Here is a 23,062-nt window from a genome sequence, read left to right as displayed (position 1 = left end):
TGTTTTGCATATGCTCCACCCAGGGAGTGGCACTATTAGAAGGTATGACCTTGTTGGAGGAAGTGTGTCTCTGTGGGGCTGGGCTTGGAGACCCTCCTCCTAGCTTCCTGAGGATGCCCAGTCTATTCCTGGCTTCCTTCAGATGAAGATGTAGAACTTTCAGCTCCCCCTGCACCATGCCTGCCTGGATGCTGCCATGCTCCTGCCTTGATGATAACGAACAGAACCTCTGAACCTATAAGCCAGCCCCAAATAGATGCTGTCCTTTATAAGACTTGCCTTGGTCATAGTATCTGTTCACAGCAATAAAACCCTAACTAAGACAATGCGGAAACTAGAAGTCTAGGTCATGCTTCCTAATTTTTACAAATTCCACCTTTTGTAAAGATATGTATTTATTTACTTATTCCTTTGTTTTTGTTTTTTGTTTTTTTTTTTTTTTTTTTACATTTACTTTGATTATATTCATTCCCATTACCTACCTTCTTTTATCTCCTTCTGACTCTCTGGAATCCACTTCCCCACCCCCCACCCCTGTCTCATTTTAAATGCATGTGCTGAGAGATCTACATCTTGGTTAGAAAGCAGCCAGGAGGAGACTCTTATCTACTCTGGACAAAGCCCTCAAAGCCTATAAGGCCACACCCATAATAGGGACACTCCCAATAGCCAAGTGTTCAAACACATGAATCCACGGGGGCCAAACCTATTCAAACAAGCAGGACAGCTGTGAGTTCATGACTGTAAAGGCCATGTCCTGCCCAGAAAGAGCCTTTTGCAGAATTCCTTGCCATTATCCAGCTTTTACATTTGTTCCTCACCCTTTCACTATGTTCCTTGAGGCCTGGAGGTAGTGATCTAGATGACCCCCCCTTCAGTACCTTTTTAAATGATTTCTTTATTTTATGTGTGTACACTCCTGCTGGGGACCTGAACTCAGGCCCCCCTTCAGTACCTTTTTAAATGATTTCTTTATTTTATGTGTGTACACTCCTGCTGGGGACCTGAACTCAGGTCTCTGTGGCTACACAGCAAGGTCCACACTGACTGAGCCGTCTCCCTAGCCACCGAGATCTAATCCACAGGTGTCTCCCAATTTGCTTTTCTGTTTGTGAAACTTGGATCTTATCAAAGGGAAGGAGCTGTTTAAGGATGTTCCTTGCTGTCTTCCTTTCCTACGGGAGGAACTAGAACAGACTAAATAAAAGGAATCTTCTGTAGACAAGGATCTCGGATTCGGCTTATTTAGAAAATACCTCATATCCATCTCCTGAATAACCAGGGCTGGTGATGAAAAGGCGTATTCACTGCTCTCCACCATAGGTAGGGCAGATGGTATGTCTGCATCTATGGCTTTACTCTCAAGCATTACTTGAGATGCTGGGATGTAGCTCCGTTGGGAACAGGCTTACCTAGCATGCACAAAGTCCTGGGTTCCATCCCAGAACCAGTATAAGCAAGTCACTGGGTGCATGCCTATAATCCCAGCACTGGGTTGTAGGTAGAGGCAGGGGGATAAGTTCAAGACCATCCTCCGTTCTATGGTGAGTTTAAGGATAGTCTACGACGTGTAAAACTCTGACTCAAAAGAAAAGTTACTTGTTAATATCTTCTTGGTGACTATGAACTCCTTGATGCAAGAGACCTCTGTCCTTCTTAACTATGACATGAAATTTTTAATGACATTTGAGCTTATTGGTTTATGGAACAATTTTGCTGTCTATACTATTTGGTGCTTAACTGTTACAAAGAAATCAATAGAATTTGGTCTTTTTATATTACTTTTTAAAAAGGTTTATTTATATGAGTAAACTATAGTTGTCTTCAGACACACCAGAAGAGGACATTGGATCCCTTTACTGATGGTTATGAGCCACCATGTAGTTGTGGGATTTGAACTGAGGACCTCTGGAACAGTCAGTGCTCTTAACCTCTGAGCCCTCTCTCCAGCCCTATCTCCTCTTTTTAAATGAGTAATATTTCTAAGTGTTGAAAGAGATAAAGTGCTTCTCTGTACAGATGACTTTGAGAGGTCTAATGAAATAACTTGGCCAAGTACAGGAGCCTGCCACCAAGCCTGACAGTCTAAATTTAATTCCTGGAGCCTACGTGGTAGAGGGAAAGAGCTCATTCCTGAGAATTGTCTTCTGAGCAGCATAAAAGTGCTGTGCCAAGCACATCTCTGCAAATAAATAAATAAATAAATAAATAAATAAATAAATAAATAAATAAAACCTACTTATTTTTATTTTGAGATAGGGTTTCACTATATATAACCCTGGCTGGCTGGAATGCATATGGAAACCAGGCTTGCTCCAAACTCACACAGAGCTCCAGCTATCTCTGCCTCCCAGGGCTGGGATTAAAGGTATAAGGCATCTCTCATCAAGTGTAATTTTTATTTTATTTTATTTTATTTTTCCAGAATATAATTCGTCCAGCCATAGGTAACCAGCTCTTTTCATGGGCTTTGGTGGCAGTTGTGGGCCAGCACCAGCAGGTCTAAGTCTTGCAGGGTGTTTGATCCTTGTAGACCATCCTGCTGTGTGAAGTAATGAAACCTGATGTGGAACCCAGGTAGCATATAAGCAGCAAAGATGCTTGCTTCAGGCAGTGCCCCTGTGTTTGTACAAGGTGCACAGCAGTGGAATCAGCAGCTTCAGGAGCTATGGTCCCTACGCACTGAGTCCTGTTGGTTCGTTTATTTCATGGTTTGTTTGGGTTCATCTTGTATCCAGTAGCCATGATCAAGAAGAAGAACAACATAAAATTGTTAAAAGATATTTTTTTTATTAATTCTTTGCTCATATGTGCTTTCAACCCCCCCTCTCACCACATCGCCAGCATCTTTCTTTCCCCAGCTTGACTTGAACTTGTTAGGTAGATGTGGCTGGCCTTGAACTCCTAGCCACGTTCAGGTTTATTTTATACATTGTTTTAAGAGGACAGCTGGTCATTTTCCTGGTGCAGCAGCAGCTGGGACTGGTAGCCAGCCGCTGGGCCTGTAGCCAAGGGACCACCATGAGATAAGTGTTGTGTAGTGGGGAGACAGTTTCTGTCTGGGGGAAAGGGAAGGTACTAGTTTGGTCATTGTGCTCTGGCAATTAAGTTCCAGTTCAAAGGAAGGAAAAGATAAACACTTCCTTACAGGTGCTTTTGGAGAGCAGACAGATGCCCTGCGGTAGTGCTTCCTCTTTTTCCTGCTCCTCTCAGCTTTGAAGTTAGGCAGGTGGCAGCTCATTCTGGCTGTCACCTCTACTCTAGCCGTGCTTCAGCTCTCTCTCCTCCTGGGAGATCACTCCAACACTTCTGTGAAATTTAATCATAGAACTTTGGTTTTATTGGTTTCCTTAAACGTTGGCTTTATTACATTTTCTGTTAAAGTGTGGTGGGGATTGAGCTCAGAGCCTGAGACAACCACTGAGCCACTGAGCCACATCCTAGTCACTCTGAGCGCTTTTAGGTTCTTCAAGCGATATGGGAGCTTCCCAGCAAAGTCACGATGTCCATCTTTTCATTGATCCCACTGCTCCCCTTTTGTGTGAAGAATTTAAGGCAAATCTCAGACTGCATGTCATTTCAGCCCTACATAAGTCAGTAGATGTCTGTAAAAATGATATTTTTATCCTTTTTTTTAATTAAGAAATTCCTGTTGTGTGCATGAAGTGTCCCCTCCATGCATACATGCGTCAACTTTGGGGAGTCAGTGCTTTTACACAGAGCCTTCCTATCCACCCTGTGTTATCTTTAAACATTTTTCTGTCTCTTAAAGAAGAATTGTACAGAATGAAAAGCGAGGGCATTCAAATGGTTGGCTAGGCTGCCTCTTGGTAGCTGAGAGGTTTAGTTGAGTGTACAGTGAGTCGTTCGATATATCTGATTGTTTGTTCCTACCCTTGTTACCCGAGGGCTAACTTTTCTGGGTGCTCAAAATCAACCTACACAAAGGTAAGGTTAAAGAGTAAAAATGAATAACAGGGATCTTGGGAAGTGGGGACTAGAATGCTTGACCCCCCTTTAAGGGAACTGTAATCATTTCTCTAGCCCTGTGAGAATATACAAATACATATAAAATAATGTGATTGACATAGTTTTTAGTTTTCTAGAAAGATTATACATTTTGTTATATAAAAAATAAAAATAATAAATTTTGTTATAAAGTAAAACCTTTGAAAGCAGGCAAATAGTTCAAATGTTCAATCAAAACACGATTTACCATGTACCTTTGTATAATACACCTCTCCAGTGTAATTTTTAGTTTTATATTTACAGCTGCACAAGAGCCCAGATAACTTAGCAATGGCTTCAAAGTTGACCACCAAACTGCTATGTTGTGGTCCTGGCTGCCTCAGCCTCCCACACACATTCTCAGCTCTCCTCAAACTCCTGCCCACTGTGAGTCCCCAAAGCATCCAGCTAGGATGCTCATCATTGTCTGGAAGCTGTTCTTTATTGGGTTTTGTGTTTTGAGACAGAATCATAATCTACAGCCCACACTGCTTTTGAATTCCCTGTATAGCCCAAGTTGGCCTTGAATTCATGGCCCTGTTCCCCAAATGCTAGATTAATGGTGTGTGTTACCCCACCTGGTTAATCACATGCTTTCTTGAACCCCATACTCAGAAAGTTCTGTAGCTCTCTATTAGTCTCCAGCTTACCTTCCTAGACCTCCGGGTTCAATAGTGGTTATTGTCTCCTCCTCCTCCTTCTTTCTTCTCTTTCTTCTGCACACTCTAACGTTCCCCTGTGGTGTGGATTCTTGTGTTATTCCACTGAAACCAGCCTGTTCCCAGCCTTCTCAGTAAGCTTCTGAGACAGGCACTGGAGTTATGCAGCACTCTTAAAATGCGTTTCCTCTTGAGCTCCCCAACTCCGGATGCAGTCTATTCACGGTGCAGCTGGCTTGGTCCATAAGCCCTTAGATACTAGTGTCAGGCATCTGGTTACATCAGCTGGTCCAATCAGTTGGTTCATTGATGAAGTGGGGGGTGGGGGTCAAAACCTGGAATCAATCCCCATATTCCCTTTATACCAAACGGGAAGAGCCGAGCAGGTGGAGCTAGCTCATCATGGCCGTCAAGTTTCCACTGATTTGAACATGAGTTTTGCTTTTAAATCAGAGCGTGGTCCCTGTCTTCTTGGGTGGCTCTCAGTCTTAGTTCCACACCAGCAGGAGGCAAAAGAGGGGATCCTAGATCATCCTTAGGCTCCATTAAGTCAGGAAACTTGACTAATAGTTTCCTTAATATGCATAGCATTAGTGAAGCACCTCATTCATCCTATAAAATACCAGTTCAGGTCACCTGTAGTCTTGGGCCCTAGAAAACACGTGTTTTCACTTCACTATTCAAAAGTTCACTATTCAAAATAATCTTAACTTCTTGTTTCAGCAAGTTACTTATAAAATTCGTGGAAATGCATTGCCTTTCTCCTTCACGCTCCTTTGACATTGTGTTTAGTCTTCCTGATACAGCATGAATCACCCAGAATTACAGTTATCAAATACTCAAGTTCCATGAAGTAGCCCTTGCTGGTTTTGTGTGGTTCCCCAGTAGTTAACCATGACTAGCATGTCTAGAACACCACACGTAGTAAAACCTTGATGTTTTCTGATTGCCTGAGTCTGTGAGCGATCTTTTGGCTCCATGACTGCCACAGTAATTGGGATATAAATGCGGGATGGTTGTTCAGCTAAGAGACTTGCGCCTTGTGTGTATTAGTATAAAGTCTATCAGGAACATCTTTCTCTCATCAGCATCGTTGTGAAGTAAGTTGTAAATTATTATTTATTGGCTTCAGAGTGGCTCGTCAAATGTGTGGCAAAAGGGCAGGATCTTTTGACCAGGGTAGACAACCAGGAAAACAAATTGTGTGTTTTTTAAGTTCTATGTCTAACCCAGAGTATGAGACCCAACAAGTTCCTTAGATGAAACAGAGCACCAAAGATGGAAGGAACATCTTAAAATGAAATACAGTGCATTATTCATGTTCAGGCTTTGTGGTATAGCCCTTCCTTTTCTCCGGAAAACAAAATAAAGCAAGATAAAACACTCAAGACTGTAGAACAGTCTTGCTCTTGGTAGGAACCAATTACAATCTTGTGTTCTCTCTTCTTTCCCAGGTGACGGCTGTGGACACATAGTGACCTCTCAGGACAGTGGCACAATGACGTCTAAGAATTATCCAGGGACTTATCCCAATTACACTGTGTGTGAAAAGATCATCACCGTCCCAAAGGGGAAGAGACTCATTCTGAGGTTGGGAGATTTGAACATTGAGTCCAAGACCTGCGCTTCCGACTTTCTCCTCTTCAGCAGTTCGACAGATCAGTATGGTAAGGAAGGAGTGTGTGGATCTATCTGTAAGTGTGGCAGAACTGAGATGGGGGAAGGCAGGCAGTGTGTTGGGCTAGCAACACACTGGCAGGACAGTAAGAGAACTTTGATTTGTGTAAACTCTCAGGGTAACTTGCATGCAGGGTAACGTAGATGCGCGGATGCACTTGCTTGGAAAGTTGAAAGAATAAAGGAGGTATGTGTCTACGCCGTGTGTCTCAAAAGACTCGCTTAAATTTCTCCCTTGTGCTGGGAACTGAATCAGAGATGTGGCGTTTGGCTAAATCAAACACATTTGGCCTGTACTTAGAGTGTAGTGACTGTGATTTATACATTCTGTGAAGAAATGGGTTATATTCCGTGAACAAAGGAAACTTCTTTCATGGAGATTGCCCCTGGGAAAAAGCCAACTGCATCTATAACATAACGGGCTGTGAGAATGAAAAAGAAGGAATCCTATAGCAGGAGGAGCCAGTCTTATGCTAATGTCAGTGGGGTGGTCAGATGGGCCCTTCCACTACGGAAACATGTGAGCAGAGACACAGAGGAAGGGAAGGAATGAGCTGTCAGCTAAGACCGAAGTCAGTTTTCGGAACCGACAGCCGCATAAAGGGAGTTTTTCTAAACAACTTGTGAAATTCAGTTTCTTGTGCTGTGGTACTCTGGTTATGCCTGAGATAATCATCTTTGGTGGTTAATGTTGATGGTTAACTAAAGAAACAGCTGGCTTCTCTGAGGTCAAACGGTTCAGTACTTTTCACTAACCAACTAATTACAACCCATTCATTGGTAAAGGACGTTATGAGTTATTGGTATTGTGAATGTAGGGTTAATGTTTTAAAAAGGAGTAACATTTTCTGGCATGAGTATTGGCCAGCTATGCCAAGAGTCCACATTCTTGGGATGTGCTCACATTAGCTATTGTGAATGTGCTCAAGCTGGACAGGTTTCATTAGTGGGTAGTTAACTTTTGATGGTTCACTGCTTGAGTCGTACTTGGGGCATTTTTAACATTCTTTAAGGGGTTTGGGAGGTAACCTGGTAGGTAAAGTAATTGCTGCCCAAGCGATTTGTAGGCCTGAGTTTGGAACCCAGAATCCATCTAAAAGGAGGCATGGAAGCAAGTGCCTATAACCCCAACATGGTAGAGACAGTGGGTCCTGGGGAACTTGATGGTCACCCATTATAACTCAATGAACGTCAGGTTCAGGCCCTGTCGCAAAGGAAGCTGTAAAAGTGAGCAAGAAAGGACATCTCAACTCAGCCCCTGACTTCTAAACCCTCCACCTCTTTATCTCTTTCTCTCTCTTTTTTAAAAGATTTGTTTATTTATTCTATATAAGTACACAGTATCTGTCTTCAGACACACCAGAAGAGGGCATCAGATCTCATTACAGATGGCTGTGAGCCACCATGTGGTTGCTGTGATTTGAACTCAGGGCCTCTGAAAGAGCAGTCAGTGCTCTTAACCTCTGAGCCATCTCTCCAGCTCCAACTCTCCACCTCTTACACTCAGGAATGCAACACACACACACACACACACACACACACACACACACACACGTGCGTGCACAGAGTGGGGAGGGACAAACTATGTTCTTTGCAACAAGATGAACTGTCAATAAGTGTGAATAAACTCCTTTCATCTTATAGGAATTGTACAGATGCACACTGGAGACTGTTGCTGTTAAAAGGCCTATGCAGACAAGATGGGGTAGTGTTTGTTGTATGTTAGGACTATAGCTGATCCTCCAGTTCAGTCATCTGTGAGGTGTTTGTCTTCATTTGGGTTTCTATTATTGTGATAAAACACCCTAACCAAATGCAAACTTAGGGAGAAAAAGGTTTATTTCTGCTTTTAACTCTTGGGTCACATTTCCTCACCCAGGGAAGTCAGGGCAGGAATTCAAGGCAGGAACTGAAGCAGAGAAGCCAGGAAGGAATGCTTGCTCTCCATGACTTTTTTATATTTTATATTCTCCATGCTATTTTATATAGCCCAGGACCATACAGCAAGGGTGGTACCACCCACAGTAGGCTGAGGCCTCCTACATCAATCATTAACCAAGGAAAATTCCCCCAAACTTTCCTACACACCTGTTTTGTGGAGGCATTTTCTCAATCGTGGTTCTCCTCAAATGATTATAGCTTCTGTCAGTGTCATAGTTAGGGTTTCATTGCTGTGAAGAGACACCGTGACCAAGGCATCTCTTATAAAGGACGACATTTAATCGGGGCCGGCTTGCAGGTTCTGAGGTTCATTATCATGGCAGGAAGCACAGCAGTGTCCAGGCAGGCATGGCACTGAAGGGAATGAGAATTCTACAGGAGGAGGATCTCATTTGCACTGGGCAGAGAGCTTCAGAGCACACCCAACAGTGATTCAGTTTCTCTAACAAAGCCACTATTCCAGCAAGGCCACACCCACTCCAAAAAAGACCACACCCACTCCAACAAGGCCACACCTACTCCAACAAAGCCTCACCTCCTAATAGTGTCATTTCCCATGGGATAAGCATATTCAAATCATTGCCGGCAAGTTGACCAAAAAAAAAAAAAAAAAAAAAAACCAAACCAACTGTCCTCCTTTAGCCCTGACACACAAACACATTACTGTCTAGTTATAAATTTTCCTTTCCCATTTGTTCCTAAGAATATAAAACATTTCAATGTTTAAAAGCCCCACAGTCTTTAAAATTTTAAATTCTTTAAAAGTTGAATCTTAAAAAAAAAAAAAATAACCAAAGTCTCTGTAAAAGTTCAAAGTCTCTCTAAAATCTCCAAAGTGTGGTGCTGGAGAGATGTCTCAGTTAAGAGCACTGATTGTTCTTCCAGAGGACATGGGTTCAGTTCCCAGATCCCACTGGGCGGTTCACAACCATCTGTAACTCTAGTTCCAGGAGAACTGACCCCTTTCTTTTGGCCTTTTCAGGCATCAGGTGTGCACATGGTACACAGATATACACTTTTTCTCCTACCCTTTCAACGCTTTAACACTAGGTAAGAGAACGGAAAGGAAGGAGATCCCTGAATAAAGTCAGGAGTTGGAAAGGGGAGGAGACACCCTTAGACTACTTCCTGCTGATTAAAGCATCGAGTTCCTTGGGGCAAGTTTGATCTTCCCCTTTAGGGTATCTAATTATTCTTCTTGTTTCTTCACACATGACAACTTAACATACCTTGATCACTGTGGGATCTAAAACCATGCCAGGAGGTTTGGTAAGGTTTGAGACCTGGAGACTTGGTGGGCACACACCTGAGGCTTAGGTGACTGACTCCCTGCTCCCTATTAGATTCCTGACCTGGAACACGTCCATCTCTTCCTAAAAGAAATGTGACCTATGGTCACACAGGCTGAGGACAGATTACTCCATACTGAAGAGGTTCCTAGAGGCCTGTAGGGCTTAGCCAATAAACTTCCCTTCCCAGACAGTTCTTCCTACAAAAGGTATTTAATCTCAGGTCCACCACAAGAACTGGGTATGGTACATTATGCATCCATTTTCCGCCAAGAACAACCAATAAACTGTTTAGAACCGTGGGCTGTCTCTTTCATCAGCTGCTATGAAGCCTGCCTCTGCCAAGCTGAGGACAATCTGTTGGGACAAGCCAGAGCTCCCCTCTCCCATGGCCCTTGCCTCGTTGCAGGTGGGTGTGGGGGGCAAGACCTCCAAACCAGCTCCTGCTTTCTCACATCTCAGACTGCCTTTTCTCACTCCCAAGGGGTGTCTAGGCGCCCCCTACTTCTAGGCACCATGCTTTGTGCAGAACATGGTGGCACACACCTTTAATGCCAACAACACTTGGGAGGCAGAGGCAGGTAGATTTTTGAGTTCCAGGCCAGCCTGGTCTACAGACTGAGTTCCCGGACAGCCAGCAATACACAGAGAAACCCTACTTTAAAATGTAAAAATCAGTCACTGTGTTCTAGCATCTGCAGAAACTTGGTAGTATGGAATTCAGGCTTTTTACCCTCCAGTCTATGCAGCCTTATCTCCAAACCCCACCCCTAGCCCTAAACCTTTGTTTTTTTTTCCCCTTAAATGCATCTTGTTAGATATCTGAGGCAGTGTAAAAAGACAAGGCAGAAAGAGATAAGAGTCCAGCCTTCAACTGACAGGACTGATTATTAGGATCACAGGGAAGGGGCAACAAAGAAGAGGGGAGGTTTTGGGAAACTTATCTGCCTGCGTAAAAAGATGACTGGGACCCAACACCTAGCTGTATGTGTATGGGACTCAGAACCTGCTTGTCCTCGATGCTCTATGCTGAATAACTCTATAACATGGATTCTGTTACTAACCACTGTGCATAAGGAAGCTCAAGGAGGCCAAGGAACTTGCTTAAAGTTGGCCTAAACACTTAGTGTTGGGATTCTGTAAACCCCACCCCACAGTTACCTGGCAACAGCCAGGTATGCTCCGCCCCAATTACCTGACACTATAAAAGGGGGTGCTTGCCCCCTCCTCTCTCTCTCTTGTGTCCCTGCTCTTTGCTCTCCGTCCTTGGCTCCCCACCTTGCCCCTCTCCCCATTCCCTTCCCCACTCTCTCTCCACATGCTCAAGGCTGGCCTCTGCTTCTCTACTCCTCTCTGCCCATCTCTCTTAACTCCGCCCCATGATCTGAATAAACTCTATTCTGTACTATACCGTCCTGTGGTTGGTCCCTCCGGAGGGATTCCCAACATGGGTCCCCCAGAGGCTTCCCCCTTGCCCCCATGCCTCGACGAACCTCCATGGGCCATATCCGCCCCCCACACACACTCTCTTCATCTCTTTCCTAACACTTAGGATTCAAGTGACCATTTGACTCTAGAAGTGTGCTCTTAATTAAGCACCATACCATCCCAATACAGTGTGAGAAAGGCCATCTGAGCTCTTGCCTTGTGTGTTACACCACCACCTTATGACTCATGTGTGTCTCTTGCTGGAGGAAACTGCACCTCAACAGGACTCTCCATGAAGACATCCTGGGACCAAACTGAGGTTGCTTGACAAATGAGTCACAGAGCTTGCCCCGAGAAGCATGGGTGGTCTGCGGTGGAAGGAAACAGTAGTCAGAAGATTCTTGTTTTGCTCTGTGCTTTGAGCCGCAGGAAATCAGGAAGTTCAAAGATGGATCTCCATTTCCTGTATCGCCTCCCCAACAGATATTTGTAACCATTGTCAATGACTTACAAATACTTTTACACTAATTGTTCATGTTTATACCACACTAAAGACAGGACAGATGAAAAAAGTAGGAACTGTGATTTTTTTTTTTTTTTACACGTAAGAGTTTTAAGTTTCCCAGATCGCAGGTAGGTATTTAGCTGCTGCAATAGCATCTTGTCGTTATGATTCTTGATTTTTGTTTTTAATTCTAAAAAGAGAAAACAAAAATCCAGAAGCCACTGTTTTACAAAAAGTTCTTTCCTCTCAGACCCAGGGGAGTAAATAGTAAAATTCTTAAGCTTTTGGAAGTTAAAAATCCAGAACCTTGAAAGGAGTTTCCAGCATATAAAAGGCTGGATTTGCCTAAACATCCCCTTGGGTAGGTGTTCATTAACATAACCATAGCCTCCCTGGAGGAAATGCTACTTCCCTAGGAACACAAATTCTATTGCCACCCTTTGTAAAGGATGGCTCCGTAGGGTGCCGTGCTGATCTGCGGTGACAAGTCTTCTCTCTTGTGTCCCTGAACCTCAAGGGAAGCTGCACCTTTGTCTAGGAATCTGTCTGGCTCTTTTGTCACGAGTTAACTCATTTTTGTCAGAGAACCAGAGACCAAAATTTCACCAGGGGCACCACTTACAGTGTTCTGTGACTATGGTTTTAATGGCCCAACCCCTGACTGTCTCTTTTTCATGCTAATTCTCCTTTTTCAAAGAAAATGGCTCTGAAAATTCTCTAATTTTGTACAATGAACTTGCTGCAAATCGAGAGCCCAGACAAACGCTGCCATTTGACTGCACTGAAAACCAAAATGAGAAATGAACCGAAATCTAAGTGCAGCTTCAGTGTTTCTGGTGATTGTCTCGTCAGCGAACCCTTCAGCACAAAGCTGCACTGTGCCGGGTACCACTTTCCTGGCAGCTGACTGTGTGCCCAGGGAAGGCCACTGAGTCCCACCAGGCATGTTCTTATCTGTCCTGAAAATTATATATGTAGTTCAGAAGGGGCTCTGCGTGGCTAATGTGGGGTTTGAGGAGGCAATTCTCTTGTTCCTTTTAATTTGTGACAAGCCTCAAAGGAGGTAGGTTTTGATTTGGTGCCTGTGCAGGTTTTTTTTTTTCTATTGGCACTGGCTGTTAGGGGAAGGATGAAGAGACTGGGGGGCATATGGCCCATGGAGGTGCGGCGAGGCCTGAGGGCAAGGGAGATGCCTATGGGGGGGCCCATGTTGGGAATCCCTTCCCTGAGGGACCAGTCACACAACGGTATAGTACGGAATAGAGTTTATTCAGGTCATGGGAGAGTTAAGAGGGTGGTAGAGGCAGAGAGAGAGAGAGAGAGAGAGAGAGAGAGAGAGAGAGAGAGAGAGAGAGAGAGAGAAGTAGAGGAGTAGAGGCTGGCCATGAGCAGGTGGGAGAGAGGGGGGAAGGGAAAGGGGAGAGCAAGGCTGCAAGAGCACAAGGGCAAGAGAGGCCAAGAGAGAGAGGGGTCAAGCAGCTCCTTTTATAGTGTCACGTCACTGGAGTGGAGCATACCTGGCCACTGCTGGGTAATTGAGAGGTGGGGTATACCTGGCTGTTGCTAAGTAACTGAGGGGTGGGGTTTACAGAATCCCAACACTGGCTATGGGGGGGCGGGGCTTTCACCCATAAGATAGCTAGTGACTTAGTCATTTAGCTCTAAAATCAAAACCACATGCCCACCAGAAACGACCTGGGACTGTTTCTAATTCTGCACTGATGGCCTTGGGACGCAGGGATGGGACAGTCTGTGAAGAGCTGTGAGCTGCTGTGAGCCAAAGCACGGATTCCAGGTTGGCCCGGAGGCAGTTGGTGGCTCAGCTCGGTTTTAATCCATGCACAGAAATAAAGGGTTTCCTTTCCAGCTGCAGATGTCGCAGACAGGGGATGCACTAACTATAGGAAGCTCCTGCTGTGAGTGAGGTCTGTGAGGACTTGGTTTCAAGGCAGCCGACAGATGCTACAATGTATCAAGTAAGTCAGGACTGCCAATTACCTACGGGAAGTAAAAATGATTTCTTCCCCGATTTTTCTGCCTACTTAATTAATGTCTTGTCTCAGTCACTTGGAGATTTTTGACTGAAGCAACAGATGGAACTCGACACACAGATAAGGGTAGAGGTTACCAAGGCAGGGAAGGTTTTGGTTGTTAGAATGCTTGCTTAGCATTCCTGGGCTGGGTGTGGGGGAGCTGGCTGGCAACATCTGTACTTGCACTGGGGATGTGGAGGCTGGAAGTTTTAGAGCTTCCATAGCTACATAGTAAGTTCTAGGCCAGACTGTGCTACTTGAGACCCAGGCTCAGAGAGAAAGAGAGATGGAGGGAGAAGGGAGGAAGCAGGTAGTACCAACGAAGGACTTAGATGTCAGCTTTCAGTGCTGTGACATGCAGAACACTGCTGGCCAAGAGCCAGCCAGCCTTAGAAAGGGTGTGCCCTAACTTTAGAGATGCAGGGCTCAGCCTGACTTTGAAATGGAAACAGGTTTGCCAATCGAAGAACACTGCCTGAGACAAGAGCATAGCCAGTGTGGTCAGAATTATGTGGCAAGCGACACTTAAGAGGTGGGCCATGCTTGGATGTGAGAAACCAGACCCTCCCCCCACTCGGTAATGAGGATGAATTTAAAAGATGTGCAGAAGTAAAGCATTTGTTGAACTGTTCCAACAGAAGGGACGCCAACACAGGACAGCCAAAATGTCTGAGTGGGTTCACCATGAGACAGTGCTTTTTGAAGTCCCTGACTGAGGGGCTGGAGAGATGATATTAAGGTCTCTGAGGCTATGGGTAAGCCTAGGAATGACATGAAGATCATACTATGACGCAGACCCTGCATGTAGGAGATTTACTGGGGAGTGAGGGAAAGGGCTGTCTCTGAGTGGAACAAGGGATGGAGGACGGGCTGTGGTGGCTGGAGTGTTATAAGGGGTACACAATTTGACTCATTGATGCCAGTAGAAATGTGTCAAATTTGGTGGTGTTTGAGGACCCTGAATCACTGAAGGCAGATGGGGTGCACCTGGCTCTGGAATGTGGCTGTTCCCAACAGATGGCTCAGCAATTAAGAGCACTTACTGCTCTCGAAGAAGACCTGGGATTGGTTTCCAGCATGCACAAGGCTCACAACCATCAATCTTATAATCCCTGTGCATTCACCAGGCACACACTGTGTACAGTCATGTACATACGTACATGCAGGTAAAACACTCAAACACATGAAATAAATATGAGGAAGCCCCCAAATGACGGACAATTCCTGCCCTCTTTTCCCAGAGAGAGTTAAGATCTTCAAGCCCTTTTGTACAGAGCTGTCTCCCTTCCCAAGTTTCTCCACCTTGATTTAGATTGCAAAACCTTCTCTAATAAATATTCTGGGGCTTGGGACTGCCCTCTTTTCTGTCCTTGGGTTAGTTAGGTCCTGGATCAGACTTCCCTTTATTTCTAACTCAGAATTCTGAGATGGAGGCCACCTAGAGCTAAGAGGGTTTCCTGCTTCTCTGTGATTCTAATGAACTTCAGGGACCCCCCCCCTTTAAGATTTATTTATTTATTATATGTAAGTACACTGTAACTGTCTTCAGACACATCAGAAGAGGGCATCAGATCTCATTACAGATGGTTGTGAGCCACCATGTGGTTACAGGGATTTGAACTCAGGACTTCTGGAAGAGCAGTCACTGCTCTTAACCACTGAGCCATTTCTCCAGCCCTAGGAACCCTTTAATTGAAAATGGATGTGACATTTTTTTTTCTTCCACTGGGAAATCACTGAGCAGTTGTATTTGGTGAACATTGAATGTACTTATTCAAGCCAAAATGGTACAAGCCAATCATTCAACATGACTTCCATTTGTTATGTTTTGTTTTCTGAGATAGGCTCTCATGTAGTAAGTTTAAAAATTGCTCATAGCTGAAGGTAGCCTTGAACTTCTTATCTTCCTGCCTCTATCTCCCAAGTCCTGAGATTACAGGTGCTGTGTCACCCTGCTTGGCTTCAACATGGCTTCTTTTGAGGGGTTTTGTTTAAGGGAGGAATGTCTTAACTTATTTTAGCTGAGGTTTTTAGTCTATAATATGAGAGAGGCTGGGATGAAGAAGTAGAATCAGTATTCCAAGGACATCCTTGGCCACATACTGAATTCAAGATCAACTTAAACTGTATGAGGTTACACTCACACACACACACTTGCACATATACACACTCGCACATGCACACACAAACACACACACAGTAAACTCTAAAGTAGATATAGTACTGTGTTTATAGTATAGTAGATATAGCATTGTGTTTTATAAAAACGAAAAAGAAGCCAGGGATGTGTTTGGTGGAGGCGCGGTATGGTGTAGGGGAAAGGTATGCCTCTGCTGGTCCATGCTAAGGCATCCCTTCCCCCTGAGGTACCAGCCACAGAAGGAAGACAGTGTAGAATAGAGTTTATTCAGGGCATGGGGAGGGGAGTTGAGGGAGTATGAGAGAGAGAGAGAGGAGGAGGAGGGGGGGGGGAGGAGGAAGAGGAGGAAGAGGAGGAGGAGGAGGAGGAGGAACAGAGGGGGAAGCCAGTAAGAGAGCAAGAGAGTGAGAGAGAAAGTTTGCAGCAGCCCCTTTTAGTGAGTCAGGCATACCTAGCTGTTGCCAGGTAACTGGGGTGGAGCCTAGAAGAAACAGTAAAGTAAGTACATGGCCAGACAGGTAACAGTCACCTACTACCAAGTGTTATAAAAGTATTCATAACTATATGTATTGAGTGTGTCTGTCTATACCATGAGCAGGATAAGAAGTTTGTTTTATTTTTGTTTTTGTTGCTTGTTTGTTTTGAGGCATGGTCTTGCCCAGGCTAGCTTGGAATTCACATGTAACTTGGGTTGGCTTCAAGCCCGTGGCGTTTTTCAGCCGAAGCGTCCCAGGGCTAGGATCACAGGCACGAGCCACTTCACCAGCTCAACAAGGGGTTATCAGGATCATTGCAAGTGTGAGCGCCTCACTTCATAATCTTGTTTTATGAGGCCACAGCAAGAAACGTGGCCAGCCACTAGCCAAAATATATGGCATACAATTCTACCACTTGAACAGTTGTGGATGGGAGAAATGTTTCCATAGTAAATGATACTGTCTCACCAAGCTTGGTGGTGCATGCCTGTCAGCCTAGCTGCTTGAGGTCTGAGACAGGAGAATTTTACGAGGGTTACCTAGTGAGTTCACAGCCAGACTGAGCAAGCTAATGTCCTAGTCATAAAAGAAATATGTGAAAAGGTAAAAAAGATTGTGCGGAAACCCTGATAATTAAGGTCACACTCTATCGGGTCCAGATTGCTCCTCGGAACTCAGTGCAAAATGGAGGATGCAGTTTACCTGCAAGGTTCCCCTTCTCTGACCTTGTCTGGGGTGCCTGAGCCCCCACACCCTCTTCCTGGGGAAGGTCAAGTAGCCCTTGGTGGATCTATAAGTTCAAGTTCAAGCTAAACTTCTTTGTGAATAAGAACATGCCCAGCGAGTACCTGGGATTCCTAGGATGCTTCTCCACACCAACACTTTAAACCCCAGTCAATGGTTTCATCCACTCTGCAAACTCCTTCCCATTCTCCAAGGTCATATATAGCCTTTGTCCACCCCGATAAAGTGAATACATACAAGCTCACCCCAAATAAAGGTATGTGCACAAACTAAGATCATCTAAGAGAGATCATTTATTTCATTCAACATTCTTGGAGAAGGCCCCTCTCCTCCCTGGCACTCCCAGCTGGACTGGGATCCTGCAGATCAGGACCTCACCCCTGCATGCCCCCACCCCAACCTGCTTCATACCCCTGCATGCCCCCACCCCAACCTGCTTCATACCCCTGCATGCCCCCACCCCAACCTGCTTCATACCCCTGCATGCCCCCACCCCAACCTGCTTCATACCCCTGCATGCCCCCACCCCAACCTGCTTCATACCCCTGCATGCCCCCACCCCAACCTGCTTCATACCCCTGCATGCCCCCACCCCAACCTGCTTTATACCCCTGCATGCCCCCACCCCAACCTGCTTCATACCCCTGCATGCCCCCACCCCAACCTGCTTCATACCCCTGCATGCCCCCACCCCAACCTGCTTCATACCCCTGCATGCCCCCACCCCAACCTGCTTTATACCCCTGCATGCCCCCACCCCAACCTGCTTCATACCCCTGCATGCCCCCACCCCAACCTGCTTCATACCCCTGCATGCCCCCACCCCAACCTGCTTCATTCTTTTTTTTTTTAAGATTTATTTATTACATATAAGTACACTGTCACTGTCTTCAGACACACCAGAAGAAGGCATCAGATCTCATTACAGATGGATTTGAACTCAGGACCTCTGGGAGAGCAGTCAGTGCTCTTAACCACTGAGCCATCTCTCCAACCACCCCCCTCCCTCTTCATCCTTCCAGCCTGGTGTGAATCTGCATCTGGGCGCCCTGAAGGAGAAAGCACACTTGCATACCACAAAGGAGGATTAGAGATATAGCCCAGTGGCAGAGCACTTGCCTAACCCACTCAAGGCCCCTAGTCCTCAGTAACACATAGATTCTCAAAGGAGTCTGACTGCAAACAAACTTTGCTTGAACATCCAGGGTTTCTTACTAGCTCCTGTTGAATAGCTCTTCCCTTTTAACTAATGGAAAACAGTTTCTGTCAGGTCCAGAGGAAACTCTATCTTCCTGAAAATTCTGGCAGTTAGACAAAAGTGAGCATTTTGGGGGAACTTGTGAAGCCATCTACCAACTAAGCCATTTTCCTTTCAGTGGCAGAAGGAACAAAGTGATTAGCATGCCAAAGCTCCTGCTGGCTCCCTCAGAACCACAAGAACCTCTTAGACCTTTCTGAGAGCTTGCTAGCATCCTGGCTCTTCTCAGCCTGTCTAACCCCCTCCAAACTTCTTCCAGCTAATGCACTTCCTCACCCAGATATCCATTTTCCTTATGGAAGGGTCCATGACTCACCAAAGAATGATACCCTGGACTCAAATAGTAAATAAAAGCAAAGAGTGTTTTATTCTGCAGAAGTCCAGCATGCTGGGGCCTTCCATTACCAGAATAAAGAGACAGCCAAGTCTTGCAGACAACCTCAAGTGAGCTTGCAGGCCTGATTTAAAGCACACTAGGGAATTCAGGGGGTAGGTGACCTGTGTCTAAATCTGTTGGGTCACAGTCTCTATGGACATTCCATTACTGGGTGTGGGGGCTTGAAATGTGCCGGGAAGATCTAGAAACTGTTGCTGAGGAAGTCTGGAAAATGCTGCTGACCCATTGTCTTTGCTTTGGGCCAGGTTCTGAGGCCTGGCCTTGCCTGGAATTGCCCAGTTCTTAGAAATAGTTAGGTCTAGTCTCCTTAACTGCCTATTAGAAGCCTGTCATGAGTCAGCCTATAACCCTATTTCAGCTGTTTCCTTCTTTTTGTCTTGTGCTCTTGGTCCACTTTCTCCCCCTACTCTCGGTTCAGTCTATTACTCTGTTCTGGACTCTTAGATGCTTCTGACTATTTCTCCCTCATATCTCCGGTGAACTAGACCTTGGATTGGACCAGTCTCCCGTTTATACAGCTCCTAGTCTGTGGAAAGGATTCCATGGCTGTCAAGCTTTAGAACTGGTGATAATTTGGGTGCCTTGCCCGACAGGCTGCATTGCAGTCGGGCTCCAGTCTCATCCCCATCGTGAAGAAAGGCCTAAGGAAATAAGGAAGGCCATTCTAGGAGACACTGATACAGGTTTCTCATACTCTCCCGAGGATGTATCCTTTTGTAGCTTTCTGTTAAGCCTGAAATGGACTGTTGCTGGGGTCAGGGTCACTAAAGGACAGTGTAATTTCCTTGGCTTTCTTTGAACTTCCCAGAAATGTCTGTGTGCTTTGGCAGGATAAAACCAGATAGAACTTTCCCATAGGCATTTGGCATCTAGGGAAGCGCATACATTGTACAAGTTTGTGGGATATGACCCTTATTCTTATCTACTTGTGAGATAAGCAGGGAGTTTTCAATTCTTCTGAAAACTTTGAAAAGCAGAAGTTGAATTCTTTTGGGTTACCAATTTAGATCTGTTTGCCTAAGTTTTTATCAGAATTCATTAGAACAGTGTGGAAAGTTAGGAAGAGCCTTAATATTTAACACAGTTGGAGAGGAGTGCTCAGAGACTTGGGTAGAAAAAGATTCTAACTTATTAACTGCTCTAAGTCATTTTACTATTCAGTTTATACACCTTTATACTTTCTGCAAAGGACAAGTACTTTACAAACATGTAAAACAAACTGAGAAAGTCAGGCTCAACCTATGACTGGCTTTCACCTATAGAGAGGCCTACGATACTTCATTATTGTGCTGGTTAATTTTTGTCAACATGACAAAATTAGAGTCACCTGGAAAGAGGGAACTCAATTGAACTGCTTAGCAGATTGGTCTGTGGCCAGTTCTTGATTAATGATCGATGGGAGAGAGTTCAGCCTACTGTGGGTGGTGCCACTTCTGGGCAGATAAACTGGGTGTATAAGAAAGCAAGCGGAGAAAGCCATGGGGAATAAGTCAGCAAGCAGAGTTCTTCCAAGGTCTCTGCTTGATAGTGGATTCTAACTTGTAAGGTAAAATAAACCCTTTCCTCCCCAAATATGTTTTGGTCGTTTTTTTTTTTTTTTTTTTTTTTGTTTGTTTGTTTGTTTGTTTTTGCCCTGGCAATAAGACTCTAACAAGGACAGGAGTTGGTCGTTTTTGTTTTTTTTTTTTGTTTTTTTTTGTTTTTTTGTTTTTTTGTTTTTGCCCTGGCAATAAGACTCTAACAAGGACAGGAGATTAAATTGTCTGCCTTTAATATTCATAATACATTGTTAAGATTTGTAAAACTCCTAATTCATAACATTCGTGCATGCTGGTTTAGTAGTTACTTTTGTCTTACTCTGAGAAGATGCCCTGATAAAAGCCACTTAAGGGAGCTAAGTTTTACTTTGACTTACTGTTTGAGGATACACTTTATCATGACAGGAAAATGCTGGCCACAAGCTTGGGGGAGCTGGTTCTATCTGACATTAGGAAGCAGGGAATGATGGGTCTCATGCTCAGGAAGCTTTCTGTGCAGTCCAGGACTCAAGGCCCAGGAGTGGTGCAACCCAGCTCATTTCCAACCCAACCTAATCAAAATAATCCCTCAAAGGTATGCTCCAAGACTAATCAAGATACTCCTCACAGCTATGCCCAGAGGCCGATCTAGATAGTTTCTTTAGGTTTGCCCAGAGGCTTGCCTCTGACGTGATTCTAGCTTCTGTCAAATTACTTGTTAATCATTATTAGCCATTATACCAGGCTTGCCCATGCGAGGTAAGCATTTTAGCACCGAGTACATACATCCCCAGCCCTTAGATTTCTGAGAGATGCCCCTAGCATGTACCCAAAGCTACCTTTGAATTCCAAACCCTTCTGCCTTCTCCTCTCAAGATTACAGTCACGAACCTGCTCTGTTATACAATTCTTTCCTTACTTTGGCACAGTTCACTTCTTTTCCATTGCGTTTCAAAGTGAATATGTTTTAAAAGTGTTTCCGATGACCTTTGATTGGGGTTTGGCTTTTCCACATTGCTGTAAACAGAACATTTTAACGCAAGCAATAGTTGAAGGAGGGAACGTATTCTGCCAGAGATGATGACGCAAACACAAGATTATCCTGCTCCATGGACAAGTATGAAGAAGAAATATGCATTTTTTTTTTATTGAAGAAACACTCGTATGGCTCTTAACATATGAGCTATTCTATGTAGCCTGCAGATATTACATTGGGAAAGTATGGCTCTTAACATATGAGCTATTCTGTGTAGCCTGCAGATATTACATTGGGAAAGTATTAATATGCGATGAGAGCATCCAAAGTGGGAAGCAGGAGCTTGGAAGATGACTTGGAAGATGGTTCGGGTACCAGAGTGCCTCCTACAAGCATGGAGGTCTGAGTTCTGTTTTCCAAATAAAAGCCAGGCACTGCAGCTCCTTAGCCACACGGGCCCAGCCAAAATCCACATACCCCAGGCTCAGTGAGGGATTGTTTCAAAAACTTCAAGGGTCTAAGAGATGGCTCCCCTGTTAGGAGCACAAGTTTGGTTCACAGAACCCACACGGCAGCTCACAAACATCTGTAACAACCAGGCATGCACACACATAGTGTACATTCATAAATGCACGCAAACACTAAAATATATCTTTAATAAAGTTGTGCAATGGGGAAACACACCCAAGGTTGGCCTCTGCTTTCTCTTCTCGAGCACAGGCACAAATGTGCCCACACTTGCACGTGTGCCCTTACCACACACACAAGTTTAACGGATGAATAGGGGGCAAGAAGGCATTGTACTCGGATTGTACCATTACTTAATAATAGACAACAACAGCGATGTGGGGTAGGAGAATAAGGCCCCAGCCCTCAGTTGTGCTCTCCGATCTTCAGACTCTTCCTACCAGGTCAGGATGATGATTACTTGGGCTTTTGACGCACTGATTAGGGTCATTTTGGTCCCATGAATGGCTTTTGGGTGTTGTGAGCCAGTTTGATTCCTACTGAGCAGAAGTGTGGTCATTTCTTTCCACGCCTCTTCCTGCTTAGTTTGGTAGTTGTAGCTGCGGCCGGTTGTCTCTACAGTGCTGTAAGAGAAGTTGGTGAAGAATCTCTCTCAGAACTTGCTTGTGGACCTGGGTATGGTGGTATATGCCTTTAGTCCTGGCACTCAGGATGCAGCGGCAGATGGATCTCTGAGTTGCGCGTCATCCAAGACTATGCAATGAGACTGCCTCACAATAAAGGAAAAAACGCATAAAACCAAAAACATGCTTGGCCAGCCAACAAGGCAGCTGCATGGTCAGTACTTGCCATCAATCCCAGCTGCTAAGTCTGTCCCCAGTAGTCACACCTCCACATTCCTGCTGTCAAACTCACAGGGATCACCTGTATCTGCCTCAGGGGTTCTAAGTTTAAAACCATGTGTCACCATGCCTTGCAAACTTATATAGTGCTTACTTTTAGAAATCGCTTTAGATGCTAAGGCAGGAGAACCACCAGATTCCAGCCTAGGCTACATTCTGAGACCCTGTCTCAAAGGGGGCAGGGAATCACTGCTTTTGAACAGACTCTGTGAGGCAAATCAAAACACAGTTTGTAATTTTGATAGAAGTTAATGCAAGAGAAAAATATGAACATTGCAGACGAGCAAAGCTTTAACTTTTATTACATTTATTTGCTTATATACGTGTGGGTACTTGCATGCGTGCAGGTCACAAAACTCTGTGGAGGTTAGAAATACCTCCATACATTACAAGTGTTAGAGGAGTTTGTTTTCTCCTTCTACCACCGGGCTACCAATCCTGAGACTTAATGACAAGCACCTTTACCTGCCATCTAACCAACCCAATAATTTTGCATTGGGCAATATCTTCATCCGGAACCTCCTTTGAATCAGTTTCTTAGATGGTCCCTAGGGTATGTTCTCTGACAAATTGTTTCTTAGTGTCTTTGACATCTGTTTTGTTAGGTTTTCCTATTTTCTGGGTTATTCATAATGAACAACTCC

At 44.7% G+C, this 23,062-nt stretch overlaps 1 protein-coding gene across 1 annotated transcript in view; it reads left to right on the top strand.

Moving 5' to 3' along the window:
• DCBLD1 (discoidin, CUB and LCCL domain containing 1) overlaps positions 1-23,062 on the top strand; it is a 66,135-nt gene that overhangs the window by 16,557 nt on the left and 26,516 nt on the right. The window contains exon 2 of the mRNA XM_080937543.1: positions 6,122-6,334. Coding sequence (XP_080793669.1) covers positions 6,122-6,334 — 213 coding nt within the window. The remainder of the gene's footprint in view (positions 1-6,121; positions 6,335-23,062) is intronic.

Source organism: Micromys minutus, assembly GCF_963924665.1.
Source record: "Micromys minutus genome assembly, chromosome: 25".
NCBI lineage: Eukaryota > Metazoa > Chordata > Mammalia > Rodentia > Muridae > Micromys > Micromys minutus.
This window is presented reverse-complemented; position numbering and strand designations above follow the sequence as displayed.